At 34.0% G+C, this 17,548-nt stretch overlaps 2 protein-coding genes across 11 annotated transcripts; one reads left to right on the top strand and one right to left on the bottom strand.

Annotated features, from left to right (window-relative positions):
* Positions 1–1,998: 1,998 nt before the first annotated feature.
* On the top strand, positions 1,999–5,503 carry LOC141686980 (uncharacterized). 8 transcript variants are annotated; one of them, XR_012560878.1, is made up of 5 exons: positions 1,999–2,457; positions 2,672–3,095; positions 3,214–3,402; positions 3,686–3,794; positions 5,149–5,503. XR_012560878.1 is itself a non-coding variant. In XM_074492101.1 (3 exons), the coding sequence occupies exons 2-3, from the start codon at positions 2,731–2,733 to the stop codon at positions 3,270–3,272; spliced, it is 387 nt and encodes a 128-aa protein (XP_074348202.1). In that variant the 5' UTR covers positions 1,999–2,457; positions 2,672–2,730; the 3' UTR covers positions 3,273–4,403. The 8 variants fall into 8 exon arrangements, 3 of the variants coding, with proteins under 3 accessions (XP_074348202.1, XP_074348200.1, XP_074348201.1); XR_012560879.1 differs by lacking the exon at positions 3,686–3,794; XR_012560877.1 differs by having other exon boundaries at positions 3,214–3,794.
* Positions 5,504–11,942: 6,439 nt separating this feature from the next.
* On the bottom strand, positions 11,943–14,880 carry LOC141682777 (inactive protein kinase SELMODRAFT_444075-like). 3 transcript variants are annotated; one of them, XR_012559943.1, is made up of 6 exons: positions 14,659–14,880; positions 14,273–14,406; positions 13,206–14,196; positions 13,015–13,109; positions 12,534–12,834; positions 11,943–12,167 (listed from the first exon to the last, which is right to left on the bottom strand). XR_012559943.1 is itself a non-coding variant. In XM_074487470.1 (5 exons), exons 3-5 carry the CDS (start codon positions 13,242–13,244, stop codon positions 12,711–12,713), a joined length of 258 nt encoding a protein of 85 aa, XP_074343571.1. In that variant the 5' UTR covers positions 13,245–14,196; positions 14,273–14,406; positions 14,676–14,877; the 3' UTR covers positions 12,253–12,710. The 3 variants fall into 3 exon arrangements, 1 of the variants encoding a protein (XP_074343571.1); XR_012559941.1 differs by having other exon boundaries at positions 14,676–14,877; XM_074487470.1 differs by lacking the exon at positions 11,943–12,167 and having other exon boundaries at positions 12,253–12,834; positions 14,676–14,877.
* Positions 14,881–17,548: the final 2,668 nt, after the last annotated feature.

Genomic DNA, 17,548 nt, shown 5'->3' with positions numbered 1-17,548 from the left:
AAATTTATCTTGCAAATCAGGATTTAGAAAATTCGAGTAAAAGTACAACTTCCCACAACGAGACTCGTCCCCGATTTATAAGATTAATTTTTAAAATGATTTTTTTGATGATCCAACCGTACGGATGTTAAGATATATCAATTTTAGTCATATGAAAAAATTATTAACAAATTTGAAATTTATCTTGTATGTCAGGATTATAAAAATCTAGTAAAAATACTGCTCCTAACAACGAGACTCGTTCCTGATTTACAAGATTAATATTTAAAATGATTTTTTCGACGATCCAACAGTACGGATGTTAAGATATATCAATTTTAGTCATATCAAAAAATTATTAAAAATTTTGAAATTCATCTTGCATGTCAGGATTGAAAAAATCGAGTAAAAGTACCACTTCCGACAACGAGACTCGTTCTCGATTTACAAAATTAATTTTTAAAATGATTTTTTCCACGACCCAACCATACGGATGTTAAGATATATCAATTTTAGTCATATTAAAAAATTATTAAAAAATTTGAAATTTATCTTGCATGTTAGGATTAGAAAAATCTAGTAAAAGTATCATTTTCGACAACGAGACTCGTTCCCAATTGACAAGATTAATTTTTTCGACGATCCAACCGTACGGATGTTAAGATATATCAATTTTAGTCATATTAAAAAATTATTAAAAAATTTGAAATTCATCTTGCATGTTAGGTTTAGAAAAATCCAGTTAATGTAACCCTCCCGACAACGAGACTCGTTCCCGATTGACAAGATTATTTTTAAATGATTTTTTCGACGATCCAACCGTACGGATGTTAAGATATATCAATTTTAGTCATATGAAAAATTTATTAAAAAATTTGAAATTCATCTTGCTTGTCAAGAAGAGAAAAATCTAGTAAAAGTAGCACTTCCGACAACGTGACTCATTCCTGATTTACAAGATTAATTTCTACAATGATTTTTTTGACGATCCAATCGTACGGATGTTAAGATATATCAATTTTAGTCATATGACAAAATTATTAAAAAATTGAAAATTATCTTGCAAATCAGGATTTAGAAAATTCGAGTAAAAGTGCAACTTCCCACAACGAGACTCGTCCCCGATTTATAAGATTAATTTTTAAAATGATTTTTTTGATGATCCAACCGTACGGATGTTAAGATATATCAATTTTAGTCATATGAAAAAATTATTCACAAATTTGAAATTTATCTTGTATGTCAGGATTATAAAAATCCAGTAAAAGTACCGCTCCTAACAACGAGACTCGTTCCTGATTTACAAGATTAATTTTTAAAATGATTTTTTCGACGATCCAACAGTACGGATGTTAAGATATATCAATTTTAGTCATATCAAAAAATTATTAAAAATTTTAAAATTCATCTTCCATGTCAGGATTGGATAAATCGAGTAAAAGTACCACTTCCGACAACGAGACTCGTTCTCGATTTACAAAATTAATTTTTAAAATGATTTTTTCCACGATCCAACCATACGGATGTTAAGATATATCAATTTTAGTCATATAAAAAAATTATTAACAAATTTGAAATTAATCTTGCATTTCAGAATTACAAAAATCCAGTAAAAGTAGCACTCCCCACAACGAGACTCGTTCCCGATTTACAAGATTAATTTTTAAAATAGTTTTTTCGACAATCCAACCACACGGATGTTAATTTATATCAAATTTAGCCATATGAGAACATTATTAACAAATTTAAAATTTATCTTCCATGTCAGTATTAGAAAAATCTAGCAAAAATACCAAATTTAATATATTACGTCTATGATTCAACTATACAAATAATTTTTTTTATATATCACGTCGACGATTCAACCGTATTAATTTTATTGTATTAAAAAAGTTTAAAATTTAGCTAGACTTTGATTTTTATTAAATGAAAAAATTATTATTTAAAAATAATAATTTAAAATTTGATTTTCCAATAATATCAAACCAATATCTTGTTTGGGTCCTTCGGCCAATTTTTCTTTCCCACCTAACAAAATTAGGTTTCCCCCCTTTACTTCCATATCCGAGATAATATCTTCCCCAAATCTCACTGTTCATCTAAATTCCCTCTCTCTCCGTGACTCTTTCGTGGATTAGGTTTCACTTGTTGTTTCTTCCTATTGTATAGCTCTCTCTCCAATTGGAGTTGCAAGCAAGAAAGCAAAGGAAGTCTGCCCTTGAGGCTACTTTGGCTGAAAAGGGGAAAATGAATGCAGGAAGAAGGTTAAGGGAAAAAAATGGTTCTAGTGGCTACTTTTAAGAAAGAGGGCATGGCTGTCAAAAATTCAAGCATTAAGGAGATGAAATTGATCATGTGTGCAACCCAAGTACAGTTGATGGCGAAATCATCAATCCGGTCCTTAAAGAGAGACAAATTTCTGATGTTACTGAATAAGATTCTGTAACCAAGGAAGAACCTCTTGTTACTAGATTGAAGGTACATTCTTTGTTAGCAAATATATGTGCATCTGTTATTTTTCGATTAGCTTATTTCATTGTTTCTATCTTTTTCAATGAAACATGTACCCTTAGTTCTCTACACACATCTCATCGCATCAAACCTTTTTCAGGGCCTTACCTTTTTAGTTTTACTGGGATATATATTTTGTTTGGATTTTCTAAGAGCTTAAGAGATTAATGGTGTTAAACAGTTAAATCCTAAAGTTGTACCCTGAAGGATAAAGTTGAGGAGAGGGATTTGAAGACCAGTATGCATAGTTCAGTTGATGATTTCGAGGCAGTGTTTGAAAGGTCAAAGAAAGAGAGAGAAGAGTTCAAGATTGTGAATAATGAGTTGGAAGCACTTTTCAAAAAGTCGGAGAAGAAGGTTAAGGAGATGGAGGGTAAGACGGGGTTGTTACATAAGGAATTGGAAGGGTCTGAGAAAATGAACAGTGGGTTGAAAGAGAAGGCAGCTGATGGGATGAATGGGGATAATGTGGTTATTGGCAGGGGAATTGTTGCTGATGACAAAAAAGGTTTGTCGGGGTTCAATGTGGAATGGCCTCTGGTGGCAGCTTCTGCTCGTGCTGTTGCTCTCTGTTTTGTTGTGTATCTTCACCACTTGAGACAAAGGTAAGGTTGTTTAGGATGGGGTAAGGGTGTCTCATGTGTTTTAGTTTACTAAGTTTGCTGTTTACTTTACATTGATTTATTAGTTTCACTCTGTAGATAATGTTAAGTTTATTTGCAGGTTGCAACAACTACTGATCTAATGCTTGCATATGTAGATTTTTTCCTTGGTGGAGATGAGAAGAAAGCTTATCTTCCTCGTCGCCTTCATCAAAGATTTCCATTGTCTTTAGTTTTTGGGGGAGATGGAAGTTACATGACTCCTTTCACTCTTCACAGAGATTAAATTTTGACAAGTCTCATAAATCAGGTATGTTGTATTTTATAAATTTAAATATTGGCTACTAACAACTGTAAGTCCTGTGTTTTTAGAAGGCAAGGTTTTACGTGAAATTTCTCACATTGTTAAAAAAATTACAATATTGCAGTTAAAATTTTCCACCACCTTGTATACATTAGTTGGTGGACTTAACGCGCAATTACGTTTAGTTAGGCTTGGGCATTTGAAAAAAACTTTCCCGCCTGTTGGCTTGAGACATCCCAATCCAACTTTGAGTCCTCATTGTGTAAGAGTTGATTTCTCTTGCTTTCAGCCCACAACTTCGGGGTATTTTCAGTTTGGACTAGTCATGCGAGCTTCTCAAAATGAAACCGCACCTTCAGTTGGAAGACCTGATGTGTCTTTGTCTCTTGGGAGGCCTGGTGTGTCTTTTTCTCCTAGTAATCTTCAAGTGGTTTTTTTCCTTCACATTAAAATCCTTAATGGGTTGCCCTTATATTGATAAACCTTTCATTTTACTTTTGTTATCTTTTTTATGTCAACTGGATCGGAAGTTAAATAAGAATCAGCCTATAACTCGTATTATTGAGCTGGTAGTTCCATAATGGGGCATTAGTCAGGAGCACAATAAGTATAGTATTGTTTGAGGGTGGGGACTGGTACCAAATAAATGATAAGTTTTGTTACTCATTGTTCTGTTATTTCTTATGTTCTATAAGCACGAGAGTGAAAATGAAAAAATTAAGCTAGAACACATTCATTTGTGAGAGGGGAACACTGGATTACATGTGCAGAACCAAGCCTCTGCTGCTACTACATAACTAAAGAATTTGGCCCGTGAACTCACCAAGCTTTCGTTACATATATGCATGGAGCTAGTCGTTTTAAATATATGCTTAAGAATTATACCAAGGTGGTGCTTTTCGAGGCGGTGAAGTTTGCAATAGATATATGTATTGAATTTCAGTTCATTGTAATAACAATATTGCTAATAAATATATATATTAGCTGTGTTCTTTTTGGTTTGCTCATTATATTTGTTTGGTTTATTTTTTTATATAAAATTATTGTACACTCTGTTTTTAGCTAATGGGTATTATTTTAATTACAAGAATAGTTGTAATTAATAAAAACTGTTGTTTAAACTCTTTCTTAAAACGGTTATTAAATTTATATAGTTTTTATAATGTTGTTTTGTATAATTTCACAAAACATTTTTTTACTACAACTTAGACAACAGTTGTGTTGCATTGTTTAGAACAATAGTTCTTAAATTAATATATACATAAACTGTGGTGTGTCTCATTACACAAAATAAGTTTTGTAAAATAACCGTTATTTATGATAATTTGGTATAATTGATTTTGAATAAAACTATTTTTGAATAGTCATCCACACAATACTTTATAAAAAACTGTTTGAGGAATAGTGTGACAAAAGTTTGAACAAATTTGAAACTGTTATTTGACAAGGCTGCTAGAAAATTAGATACTCTTAGTTGACACAAATTTACGGTTGTGTAGAATTAAAACAATTATTTTACTCTGTTTCAACAACGGTTCTTATTTCCAATTCCGTTCTTTGCGTTGAACTGTAAATTGAATACTCTTAGTTGACAAAAATTTAGCTTTGTGTAGAACTAAAACTGTTGTTTTACTCTATTTTCAACTTGTTTCTAATTCAGTTGTTTGTTTTAAACTGTAACAAGTTTTGCATAACTGTTGTGCTATTTTGTTCTAACAAAGGTTGAAAAACCGCTGTCTTACTTAATATCAGACGAGTGCTGGGTATTCAACTGAAAATTTTGAAGTCAGACAACGGTGTAAAACTGTCGTGTCAAAGCAAATTTCTTGTAGTGGATGTTGGACAATCAAACATGGAAACAATTTTGGCAATGAGATAGGTAATATTTTTATTATAGGTGTTGATGATTGGAACAAATGAGGAATGAAGGAGGTGGAGTCGATGTTGGAATAGGTTCCACTATAGTAACTGCAGGATATGGTGGTCTGATTATTGGGCATTGTGAGGGGCTCAATTATTAAGAACATTTTGTTTGCTTCTTTTTGCAAAAAATTAGGTTTATGGTCAAAATGATTCTTAATATATTCAAATAAATGTTTCAATATTAGACATAATTGTTGATCTTAAATTTAATAACATAAATAGCATATATTAAAAAGTTAACAAGATTTAAATATTAGATTAAATATTCATAATTTTGAATTTATGATTATTGGAAAGTAATATGTTATTAATAAGATTTGAATTTTTAATCTTTGCTAATATGAAATTTTAAATTTGAAAATGTTGGAAATGAGAATCGAACCCTAACCTTGGATAGTACTGTCATATTATTTTCCTCAACCCTTATAGTATATAAGAATTAATTTTAGCAATTGTCAATATAAATTAATCCAATTATAAATATATTTTAATTATAAAAAAAGTTGAGAAAAATGATTTGAAGCCCGAATAGATACTTTACAGACTTTTAATGATCAATATGGATTCAATTTATATACCTCCATGTTATTCCCTATCAATACAACAAGAAATGGGTTAATGTAATTTGCTACTTTTTCAAGATTTAAAAAACAGTAATAACTCCACAATTATATTATATATGTGTTTAATTTGCAAATTGCGGAATAAAGAAGTTATATAAATCAAAACACAAAGTAATAAAAACATAAGTTTTTAAAATTTTGTGTTGATTTGAATGTATCCACTATATATATATATAGAGTGAGCATTAAATGATAACCTTTTTTCTCCTAACTCAGTAACTAAAACAATTGTTGTTAGATCACTTTGTATTATTTGTTTGATATACTAACATGACCCCGAAGTCGGTTATGATAACTGTTTTGTATCACATTGTTATGAAAAAAAAGTTTTATAAATAAAACACAAACATATTATAAAATAAAAGTTTAAAGACTATTAGAAAATACATAACACATAAAACAACACAAAATAAAAATATAAAAGGCACAAAATAAAAGCTTGGTTGCAAGATCATAGTTCTTCCTAAGATGTCTTTTAATATCAATCATTGCTGCTTCAGGAAGTTTGGCATCTAATCTATCAGAAATATCCTTCTTCACCTGATCAATTTCTGTCTTGATAGAAGTGATAGCCTGATTGCGTTGGAAGCCTTGAATTTGATGCAGTTGCAAGGAATTTAGGTGTGTCTATAAGAGCTACTTGGTGCCTGCATCTGTTGTAGATTGAATGGTATTGTGTATTTCTTGAATTTGATAAATGAGAGTGACCTTGAAATGTTGAAGATCACAGTCCTTGGAGAATGCCCATGAAGACAAGCCTGATCTAGAACTTGTGCCTGCTTCTCCCCCTATGTTCATGAGCTCCTCACTTTCACTATCATCTCCAAAGAAATCTTCAGATTCTCAAGTCCCATAGTCAACATCATCATCAGCTTTAGGAGGCATAGTTTTGATGGCATCCTTAGCTTTTTGCATTGACTGGGTGGTGTGCACCAAGTTCAGCATTCTTTCTACATTTTCATTGCCATGTCCAACCAAAATTTGATATGCTGGGATAGGATGAGTAAATGTCTCAGCATCCAAAGAGATGGAACCTATAACAGCTTGATCATGCTGAGATAGTTTCTCTATGTCTGCATCATTGGCATTCATTGACTCACTAGCAATGATAGCCATCCTTATCTCTCTTGTACCCGTATTTCTCTCAATTTCTCTCTCTTTTTCATCAAGGGTTCCCCTTGGCTACCCACCCTCACCTTCACCATCTAAGGTGGGACCCTTATCACTCACTTTTTCCAGTCCTCAAGAAATGGACTGCATTGGATCACTCTTTTTCTCTCCATTTTCCTGGGAGCAACCAAGACTCTCACTCAATTCACTCCCTTCCCTCAGTCCTAAGAGTGATTTTTTTACTACAAAGTCTTCTGCACTTGTGAGAATTAAGGAAATTGGAAGTTGTGCAGACACACCTGACGGATGAGGAATATCCATCGGGTTAGTAGTTTGGCTATTTGACGGATGACTGCTGTTAGGCTTATCCGTCGAGATACAATCACTACTCGACATATGATGAATATCCATCGGGATAGAAGAAATGAATGAGCTTGGAGTGGAGACTATTGTAGAATCTGTGCAGATTGATGAAAATTTTGGCATATATGTCTCAACAGACTCAGAAAGAAATGGCAAGTGATCCAACAAATCATCTAAAAGATGATGCTCATTTGCTTGGATTTTTGGCTTCTCCATGAGAGTTAAAGATGGTGAATTTGGAAGTGATGTATTTATCATGTCAACATCCAGTGAGTGTGTGGAAGAATTTAGTGTATCAAGTGCTTCAATTATGAGAAATTTTGGCTGTGACTTCACATTTATTGGAGCCACGTCAATATGACTTTGAGATGGTGCAGTGACTGGGTCTTTAGCACCAGTTTGCACTGTGTGTGTGCCCTGTGCATCCCCAAGGATTTTTGACCTTTTCTTTGTAGCATAGGTTTGTGGTGAGCTAGTGTCCATACCCCTTGTGGCCTGTGCTCCTGGTTGGGAGCTTGTTTCAATAGTGATATCATTTTGGGAGGATGAAACTAGTAATGAGATTCTTTCCTAATTAACAACCATAATTTTTTGGGAAACTATGGCGTGGCTAGGTTTAGGTATACACTTCTCACCAACCTTATCCTTAAGGTTTCTTTAATTTTCACCCTATCCCTCATCGTTCTCACTCTTCTTTACACTCCCCTCTTTTTGTTTAGTAGATTTTGTAACTGGTTTCTTTTGAGAGAAACGAGAGGGGGCTTTCTTAGATTTGGATTTTGAACTTTGTGATTTAGTAGCTTGGGTAGGCATCTGTTTGGTCATTGACACCGATGCCATTGCTAAATTAGAAGGCAATGAAATATGTGAGGCTGGAAGAGTGCATCACAAGAGGGGAACCTCCTTGTGGTGGTCTGCTCTATTAAGATCTGCAATTATTCTTCTTTCTTGAACCCAACAATTAAACTTGTTGGTTGGGTTCTCAATCACAATGTTCTCCTAATTTAAAGCCTAACTCAAACAAAACCAAGTCACTGAAATTGAAATACTTATCAGTAACTAGCATGTAAAGCATGTTAAGCATGGATATGTTGATAGAATCAAAGTTACTAATGTTACCAGAAAATACTTTAGTTACCACATCACACAGATTGCTCCATTCTTTTCTAAGACCCAACCTCCTAATTTCACTTAATTTAGAGGTAGTGAGTTCATAGTCCATGGAATTTAGCATGTTAACTATAATAATGTATGTGTGTGGGGCAGTAACAGTATTATCAGGGATTCTAAAGCATGCTTTGATAATATCACTATTTATGCAAAACTGATTACTTTTAAGAGTAAAAGTGATGGTCTTATCAGTTGAGTTGTACACTGCAGTTGTCCATATCTCCTCTACAACCTCACAGTAGATAGTGGGAGATTCCAGCATAGCATAGTTGAGTTTATAGGCTTTCACAAAATCCATCATTTTATGGTAATTTCCAGACTGTTGAATCTTCTTGTTCACTGGAGTTGTAATGTTGCTCTTTTCATAGATGTATCCAGTTTGAGACATGATTTTGACGACTGGTGCCATTGTTAGAGATTGGGAAATTTGTAGAGAGAGTTTGCTTTTGGGAAATTTTCACCTAGAATATAATGCAGTTCCATAGTACCATTCATCACATGCACCCTAATAAAGTAGTACTCGATGTCTATGTGCTTTGTTCTTGAATGTTGTACTGGATTTTCAGTGATGGCAATTGCACTTGTGTTATCACAGAAAATGAGAATTCTATTCACTTGTAGACCATAGTCCAACAATTGGTTTTTCATCCACAAAATCTGTGCACAGCAACTTCCAGCAGCAATATATTCAGCTTCATCTGTAGAAGTGGAAACTGAATTTTGCTTTTTACTGAACCAGGACACAAGCTTGTTCCCTAGAAATTTACAGGTTCCTGTTGTACTTTTTTTGTCTATTCTACAACCTGCATAATCTGCATCTGAATAACCAATTAGATCAAAACCAGAATCTCTAGGGTACCAAATGCCAAGTTTTGATGTTCCCTTGAGATATCTGAAAATTCTCTTAATAGCTACTAGGTGAGATTCTCTAGGATCAGCCTGAAATCTAGCACAAAGACAAGTAGCAAATATTATATCTGGCCTACTAGATGTTAAGTACATAAGTGAGTCAAGCATGCCCCTATAGCTTGAAATATCCACGGACTTTTCAGTAGTGTTTAATTCAAACTTTGTTGCAGTGGCCATGGGAGTTTTTGCAGATGTGCAATCCATTAGATCAAACTTCTTTAAAAGATCATGAATGTATTTAGATTGACTAATGAATATTCCATCACTAACTTGCTTAACTTATAAACCAAGAAAGTAAGTTAGTTCTCCCATCATACTCATTTCATACTTACTTTGCATCAATTCACTTCAGTAATAGTGGCCTTCTGCATCATTCCACAAATGTTGCAACAGGCCAAATAAATGTTGCAACAGACCAAATAATTTCAACTGCAACACTTTTGTGATGTTAGTATTTTTGGCGTTGCTTTAGGGTTCAAAGGAAACATTTTATTATCAAGGGCAACACCAAAAATTATGTTGCAAAAAGAAATGACATGGAAAAAAAGGGGGCCAAAGTGACACGTGGACTGCCACGTGGACTGACATGTGGCACTTTGACGCGTGGCTTTTTGACATGTGGCAGTTGTGAGGCCCACTAACATGTGGGTCCAGCTTGACACGTGGCACTTTTGCAACACTTTTTAGTACCTATTTGCAACATTTTTAATACCTATTGCAACACAATAACAATGGTCAAATTTTAAAATGTACTTTCTGCATACATTCAAGCGCAGTTCTATATTAGAACTGTTTTCCCAATCAAAGTCATTAGAAAGACAATACAATATCACCAGTATGATGAACTACATCATTTAGACAATTTCTAATTACCAAAAGATTACATTTGCAAATGTGATATTACTGGACAATTCCAAAGTATCGGGATTAATACAGCTACTACACACGTTCAGACTTGGAAATTACTACATAACTCTGCTTTACAAAATCAACAAGTACTTTAGCAGATAAAATGACATGTCTTGGCCTGGTGTCATGGCCATTATTTGACCACTGTAATGAGGTAGTTCTTATAAAATTTGCCATCATGGGTGGTTTCAGACCAGAATCCTTTAACGGGCTCTCATCATCATAATATGCACATAAAAAAACTCTAGTTAGTCAAGGGTATATCTTGTATACATACAAATCATGTGTGCAGGAAAGAAAGGCCACCGCTTTTGTGTGGCGAGTGTGGGATTTAGATATTGATCAACGCATTCGATTTCCAATATAGAAAATATCAAGAATCCTAAATACAAAATTGGACACGAGTGCAGGGACAAACCTGCAAGGATGACAGAGTAATCTAATTTGATAAAATCTTTCATTATTAAACAGTGTCTTTTTTCAATTAAAAAAAGGATTACCAATAAAATTGTTTTACTTAATCATATAACTACTTTAACACAACATCAAAAAGATAAAAAAAAAAAATTAAAAAAACATCAAAAGGATAAACTAGAGCCAGTTTTGCAGAGGTCTTGTTCCTAACAAATAAGTTTCTCAACGACCTTAAATCCTATTTGCAGATTGGACTGTGCATAAAGTGTAGAACTGCAACATCAAGGATCAGATTCAGAGTCCATACAGTCAAACACACACTAATTTGTTGAGTATGGTAACACAATAAGATAGTGAAATTAAGAGATTCTAAAATTACGTCTTGCTAATAATTATTTTTTTATTTTTGATAACAAATACAAGATACGCAAATGAGAGAATTTTGCATTCTTCATTTGTTTAAAATTTCAGGGAAATAATATCAAAAGACAAAGCATTGCAAAAACTAGTTATTTGCGATGTTATAATGTCTCAACTCCAGTCACAATATCAGACTTATTTGTACAGGAAAATTAACTAGTGCAGGTTTTATACTAAACAGAGATCACTTATAATATGTATGAAGAAAAACATTACCTGATAATGCAGGCAGGTGATAGTGCAATTTTAAGAACTGGGATAAAACTCTAACTGATGTACTAGCATCTACCACGTGCATGTGCCCATGCTTCTGTGATTCGAATCATATCGGAATGAGTTTACTTGCAGTCATCAACTTCTGGATCACAGAACAACCCATCCAGAAGTACCCAAACATAGATATCATCATTACTAATGGAGAGAACAAAAAGTGAGATTACTAGTTTAGGCATCATTCTCTTCTTTTGTTTTCTCCTCGAAAATGTTAACCAACTACAGTTTAGGCATCATTCTCACTGAAACCTTTGAAGCATAGTCCAGAAGTACTAGTCATTGGAGACCTCTACCAAACACATGCTACTTACAAGAAGGAATATCTATGTGCCTGTAATTAATTTTATACTTTCTACTTTTAGTAAATACAAAAAATAAACTACACAAAAAATGAGCTAAACATTACTTTAGAGAAAATTAAAAGGAGCCAACTTAATTGATTTAATTAGGATATTCATATTACAAACTGTCAAGTAAAATGAACAAATCTCCATATCAATGGTTCAAAATCATGGGTGATAAGAATGTTGTTGGGCCGCATGTCACCATGGATAATACATCCAACTCTGCATTCTTCGTGCAGATATCTCAGTCCTCGAGCAGCTCCAACTGCAATCTTTTGACGTACAGACCACTGTAATGGATCTCGTTTGCGTCCTGTGGCACAAATTATTCCAAGTGTTCAAGTTTATAGTTAGTTACAACAAAAGAAGCACATCAAGAAAGCCAGATAATCTTTTTTGCTTATTTTCCCAAATATTTACAAATAAAAGTTGAAGATGTGAACTTTAAAAGGAAAATAGTTTGCAATTATCCTCATCATGACATTATGCATCCATATACTTCATACATCTTCTATCTAACCTTATATTTCAGTCCAAACAAAAGCATTTTTTTGTTCAGTTTGGAAACTTTTATCATGTGTGATGGTCGAAGCATAATTTTGTGTACTATGTACCATTTATGAAAAAATAGAATCTCTGAATAGATTAATGTACTGGTGTTTTGTAGTGTTGCAATTACCATAGAGATGAGAATTGAGTGACCCATATATATTCATAAACTAGTAGCCTTCGGTAGCAGTGTAAAGCTCTGAACTACCAGTTGGCGTAACAACTTAGCCTTGAACAGAATCTAAAAAAAAATCTTTTTGAAGTGTTTATCAGAGGACTGATCTAGCACGGAGAGCAACTGGCCTCCCTATGTTTCCATGTTAGGTAATCCAACCAGATTCATACGGAGAACTTTAGGACGTGATCTCTTTACTGAGACGTTGTTGCACTGTAGTTCTCCCATGCAAAGTTTCTCCTCTTGTCTGAGATGCCTGAAAAATAAAGGTTACGCTCATATAAGCTCCAGAAACTTTACCATGAAAGGTCAATCAAACATTGCAAAAGCAAATTAATAACGCTCAGCTTTCATAGTAATAGTTGTATTCATATTCACATTACAAGTTAGAATAGATATCATCATTACTAATAGAGAGAAGAAAAAGTGAGATTACTTATCCAGAACAACCCAACTATTTCTAGTCCTCTTAGCTTCCTCAGCTACTGATCCAGATGGGGCTCCAGAGACAAGTTTTATCTTCAAATTTATCTGTATAGAAAGAGGACAAGATTGACACATTGTGACATAGGTACTGGAGTAGATGACCATTTCGGAGTATCGAGGTATAACTAATGGAACACTGACCTTTTTAGGATTATATACATCATGGAGCTGAAGTATCATCTGAGAAAAGTAATCTGTAATGTCAACTTTCTGTTCTGAACTTGTTCCTGGACAAGATCTTCTATGGCCACTAACACAGTCCCCAGAAAACCTTGGGAATTGCCATTTTCTATACCTAAATGAGAGTGATTACTAGTACAGTATCTAACATAAAAAAAATTGATACTACTTGCACAGGTCAGTCATCAGTTCATGCAGTATCGCAGCATAACGAGACAGATGTAAAAAGAAATAATTGTTCATATCATTATCATTTGACCAGTACAGGAACACAAGAAAACAAGAGTGGCGTCTGGTATCAAATAACATGCTTTGTGATTATCTAGACTGAGCACATTAGTTCAATTTATTTTGTTTAAAAAACAGAAAGACTGATTGAGATATTCAGGTTGGTTGCTTCCTAAAGCAAACATGAGCAAAACTAAATAGCTTCCGAAAATATATTACCAAAACTTCGATCAATATTTAGTAGTTTCATTGAGTTGCAGTAATTTAGAAGCTACCACAATGCTGATGCAGATGAAGAAAGGTCAAGGACTTAAAATTGATAAATAAAGGCTTAACTGCTTGTCAACTCTCCATGTTAACAGTCCAAGCATCATCAAATATGTTTACAGTAATTATCCAATGAATTGATAAAACCATTAAATGGTACTAGAACTCTGTGAAGGAATAACCAAAAGCAGTATGATGGAGTCACCAGGCTGAACAACATGAGTTAAAGCCCAAACAAGACCGTTTTTAGGTACTTCCTTGGCCGCCTTGACCACCACAATAACCTTTTCCATAGCAGCATCCAAACCCTTCTCATGCTTTCCCAGCTTCAATTCCCTAGACATTCCTCCCAGAAAACAGAACACACGTGCTTCCAAACTTTTACTTCAACGGGATTATTAACCTCAGAAAATGCACAAGAGGGGCCCCCATCCAGAAGTACCCAAACATAGCCAACCTATATCAGGACATTACCATATCAATACATCAAATCTTGGGCCTTAAAGGAATAGCCTCACAAGGAGAAAACATACCAATGATGCCTTACAAATGCTTGCCACCACAAGATCTCTAAGTATGTCATCCACATAACCTCTGGTAGCAACAAATAACTCATCAACTGATTCTCTATACTCGAGTACAGTTTCTGAAGCCTCTGGCTCTTCACCTATATAATGTACGTATAACAGTAAGAAATTGTTAACATAAATAATCGTAATTAAAATAGGGTACAAATGCTGAAAAAGTCTGAAATTAAAATCAAAAAATTAGGAATTGCACGCAACAAGTGAAGAATAACCCTAATTAAAACCCCTAAAATTAAAAATCCATGAAGTTAAAAAAAACCAATCAAAAACCCTTTCTAAACAACTTTGAAGAGCTAAAACGTAAAACAGGAAAAACACTACACAAAACACACACAGTCGGTGGACTGACTTCTAAATCAGTGTAAACTGATTTACAATCTTTCAAGCCATCATTCTGAGCTTCTTTCCGGCCTTGACTTCTTCTCCGCCGGAGGACTTACTTCTTCTTGGCCGACATCTTCTTTCCTGCTTTGGGAGCCAACACACAAATCTAGGGATTCGAGTATATACAGAAGTTAGTGTTTCTTTGGATCGATGAGCTGGCATCATTTACAACTGTTGGATTCAGTTTCTTTTTGTTGGATTTTGATTTTGTTAATAAAAAACTTATTTATTAATTTATTTTTAATATTATTAGAAATTCTTACTTATATGTAAATATTTTTAGATTTCATATGTGATTTTATTAATGTTTAGTGTCCTTTCATTGTTTTTTATTTATTTATATAATTATTAATTTTTAAAAAAATCGACACTTCATTCAGAATAATAGTGGAGCTGTTAGTCTATTTTGAGTGTTTTGACAATTATACAACCCCACAAAATAAATATATATAATTCTAAAAATGATGGGATACCCCTAAACCGGATAGTTTTAAATATCAGTATGGTTGGATCGACGAGATTTTATTTTAAAAGAATCGATACTTTATTCGGGACAGTAGTGCATATAGGGCTTAGCCTATTCCGAGTGTTTTGACTGCTATACAACCCGGCAAAATATATATAAAAAAACCTAATACTGATGGTACACCCGTAAAATCGATAGTTTCTTACATCCGTACGGACGGATCGTCAAAATTTTATTTTAAAGGTATCGATACTTCATTCGGGACACTAGCGCAAATAGGCCTTGATCTATTATCACTGCTTTGACTGATATAACATCTTGCAAAATAAATATGTAAAAAACCTAATAATGATGGTACATGCCTAAAATCAATTGTTTTTAACATCCGTACGGACGGATCATCGAAATTTTATTTCAAAAGTATCGATACTTCATTCGGGGCAGTAGCGCAAATATGCCTTGGTTTATTATCACTGCTTTGACTGATATAAAATCTCGCAAAATAAATATATAAAAAAACCTAATAATGATGGTACACACCTAAAATCGATTGTTTTTAACATCCGTATGGACGGATCATCGAAATTTTATTTCAAAAGTATCGATACTTCATTCGGGACAGTAGCGCAAATAGGCCTTAGTCTATTATCACTGCTTTGACTGATATTAAATCTCGCAAAATAAATATAAAAAAACTTAATAATAATGGTACACGCCTAAAATCGATTGTTTTTAACATCCTTACGGACGGATCGTCGAAATTTTATTTCAAACGTATCGCTACTTCATTCGGGACAGTAGCGCAAATAGGCCTTGGTCTATTATCACTGCTTTGACTGATATAAAATTTTGCAAAATAAATATAAAAAAACCTAATAATGATGGTACACGCATAAAATCGATTATTTTTAACGTCCGTACAAATGGGTCGTCAAAATTTTATTTTAAAAGTATCGATACTTCATTCGGGACAGTAGCGCAAATAGGCCTTGGACTATTATCACTGCTTTGCCTGATATAAAATCTCGCAAAATAAATAAAAAAAACCTAATAATGATGGTAGATGCCTAAAATCGATTGTTTTTAACATACATACGGACGGATCGTCGAAATTTTATTTTAGAAGTATCGATACTTCACTCGGGACAGTAGCACAAACATGGCTTGGTTTATTTTGACTGCTTTGCCTGATATAAAATCTTGCAAAATAAATATAAAGAATTTATAATAATGATGGTATATACCTAAAATTGACTGTTTTTAACATACGTATGGACGGATCATTGAAATTTTATTATAAAAAAATTAAAGGAATTAAAAGAGCCTTTACTTTAAGTAGAAATGAATTATTTCTGTATGGTTATATTTAAATAATGCGGAATAAAACACATTGTGTTCCTTGGTATAGTGGTTTGCACTACACTTTGTGAAGTGGGAGGTCTTGGGTTCAAATCCTGGGTAGTGCAAAATATCAGAAAATTTTTAATTTAATATTTCACCATTGCTACGTCAGCAGGGGACCACTGCCACGTCAGCATGGTGGGGCCCACGTGTGACCCACCTTCCACGTTAACAGGGACCCCCCGCCATGTCAGCGTGGAGGTGCCAACATGGGGGACCCACCTGCCAGGTTAGTAGGCCCCCTGCCACGTTAGTAGAGTTGGGCGCACAGGGGGCACCTTCCACGTCAGCAAGGGTCCACCTGCCACGTCAGCAGGGAGGGACCCAGATGGGGTGACTCACTTGCCACGTCAGCAGGGACCACCTGCCACGCAGAAGTGTGGGAACCCAGCTCTGCCACATCAGCATTTATTTATTTATAAAAAATTGAATATTTTTATTAATATATATATTGGAAACACTTTACGAGATCTATGCTAACATAATTAAAATATGTTGCAGTATGATACATTATTATATAGCTACTGCAACATTATATAAGGCAACATCACGTAATTATGTGGTAGAAGGCCTTTTATGGCGTAGTGATTTGGAATTTTTTTTTAAATTTTTTCAACTGTAGAGCCAAATATAATATCATCTACATAAATTTAACAAGTATACTAGAGCGATTAACTTTTCTAAATAATAAGGTTTTATCAACAGTACTTCTTGTGAAGTGATTTTCCAAAAGAAACTTTGATAAAGTTTCATACCAGGCTCTAGGTGCTTGTTTCAGTCCATAAAGTGCTTTCAAAAGATAGTACACATGATTTGGAAAACTTGGACCTTCAAAACCAGGAAGCTGACTTACATAAACTTCCTCCTCCAAATCTCCATTTAGAAAGGTAGTTTTGACATCCATTTGATAAACTTTGAAATTAGCATGAGCTGGATAGGCTAAGAAAATTCTGATGGCTTCAAGTCTTGCA

The sequence above is a fragment of the Apium graveolens genome, chromosome 9, assembly GCF_009905375.1.
Source record: "Apium graveolens cultivar Ventura chromosome 9, ASM990537v1, whole genome shotgun sequence".
NCBI classification, from domain to species: Eukaryota; Viridiplantae; Streptophyta; class Magnoliopsida; order Apiales; family Apiaceae; genus Apium; species Apium graveolens.
Note: the sequence above shows the minus strand (reverse complement) of the source record. Positions and strands in the feature narration are given on the sequence as shown.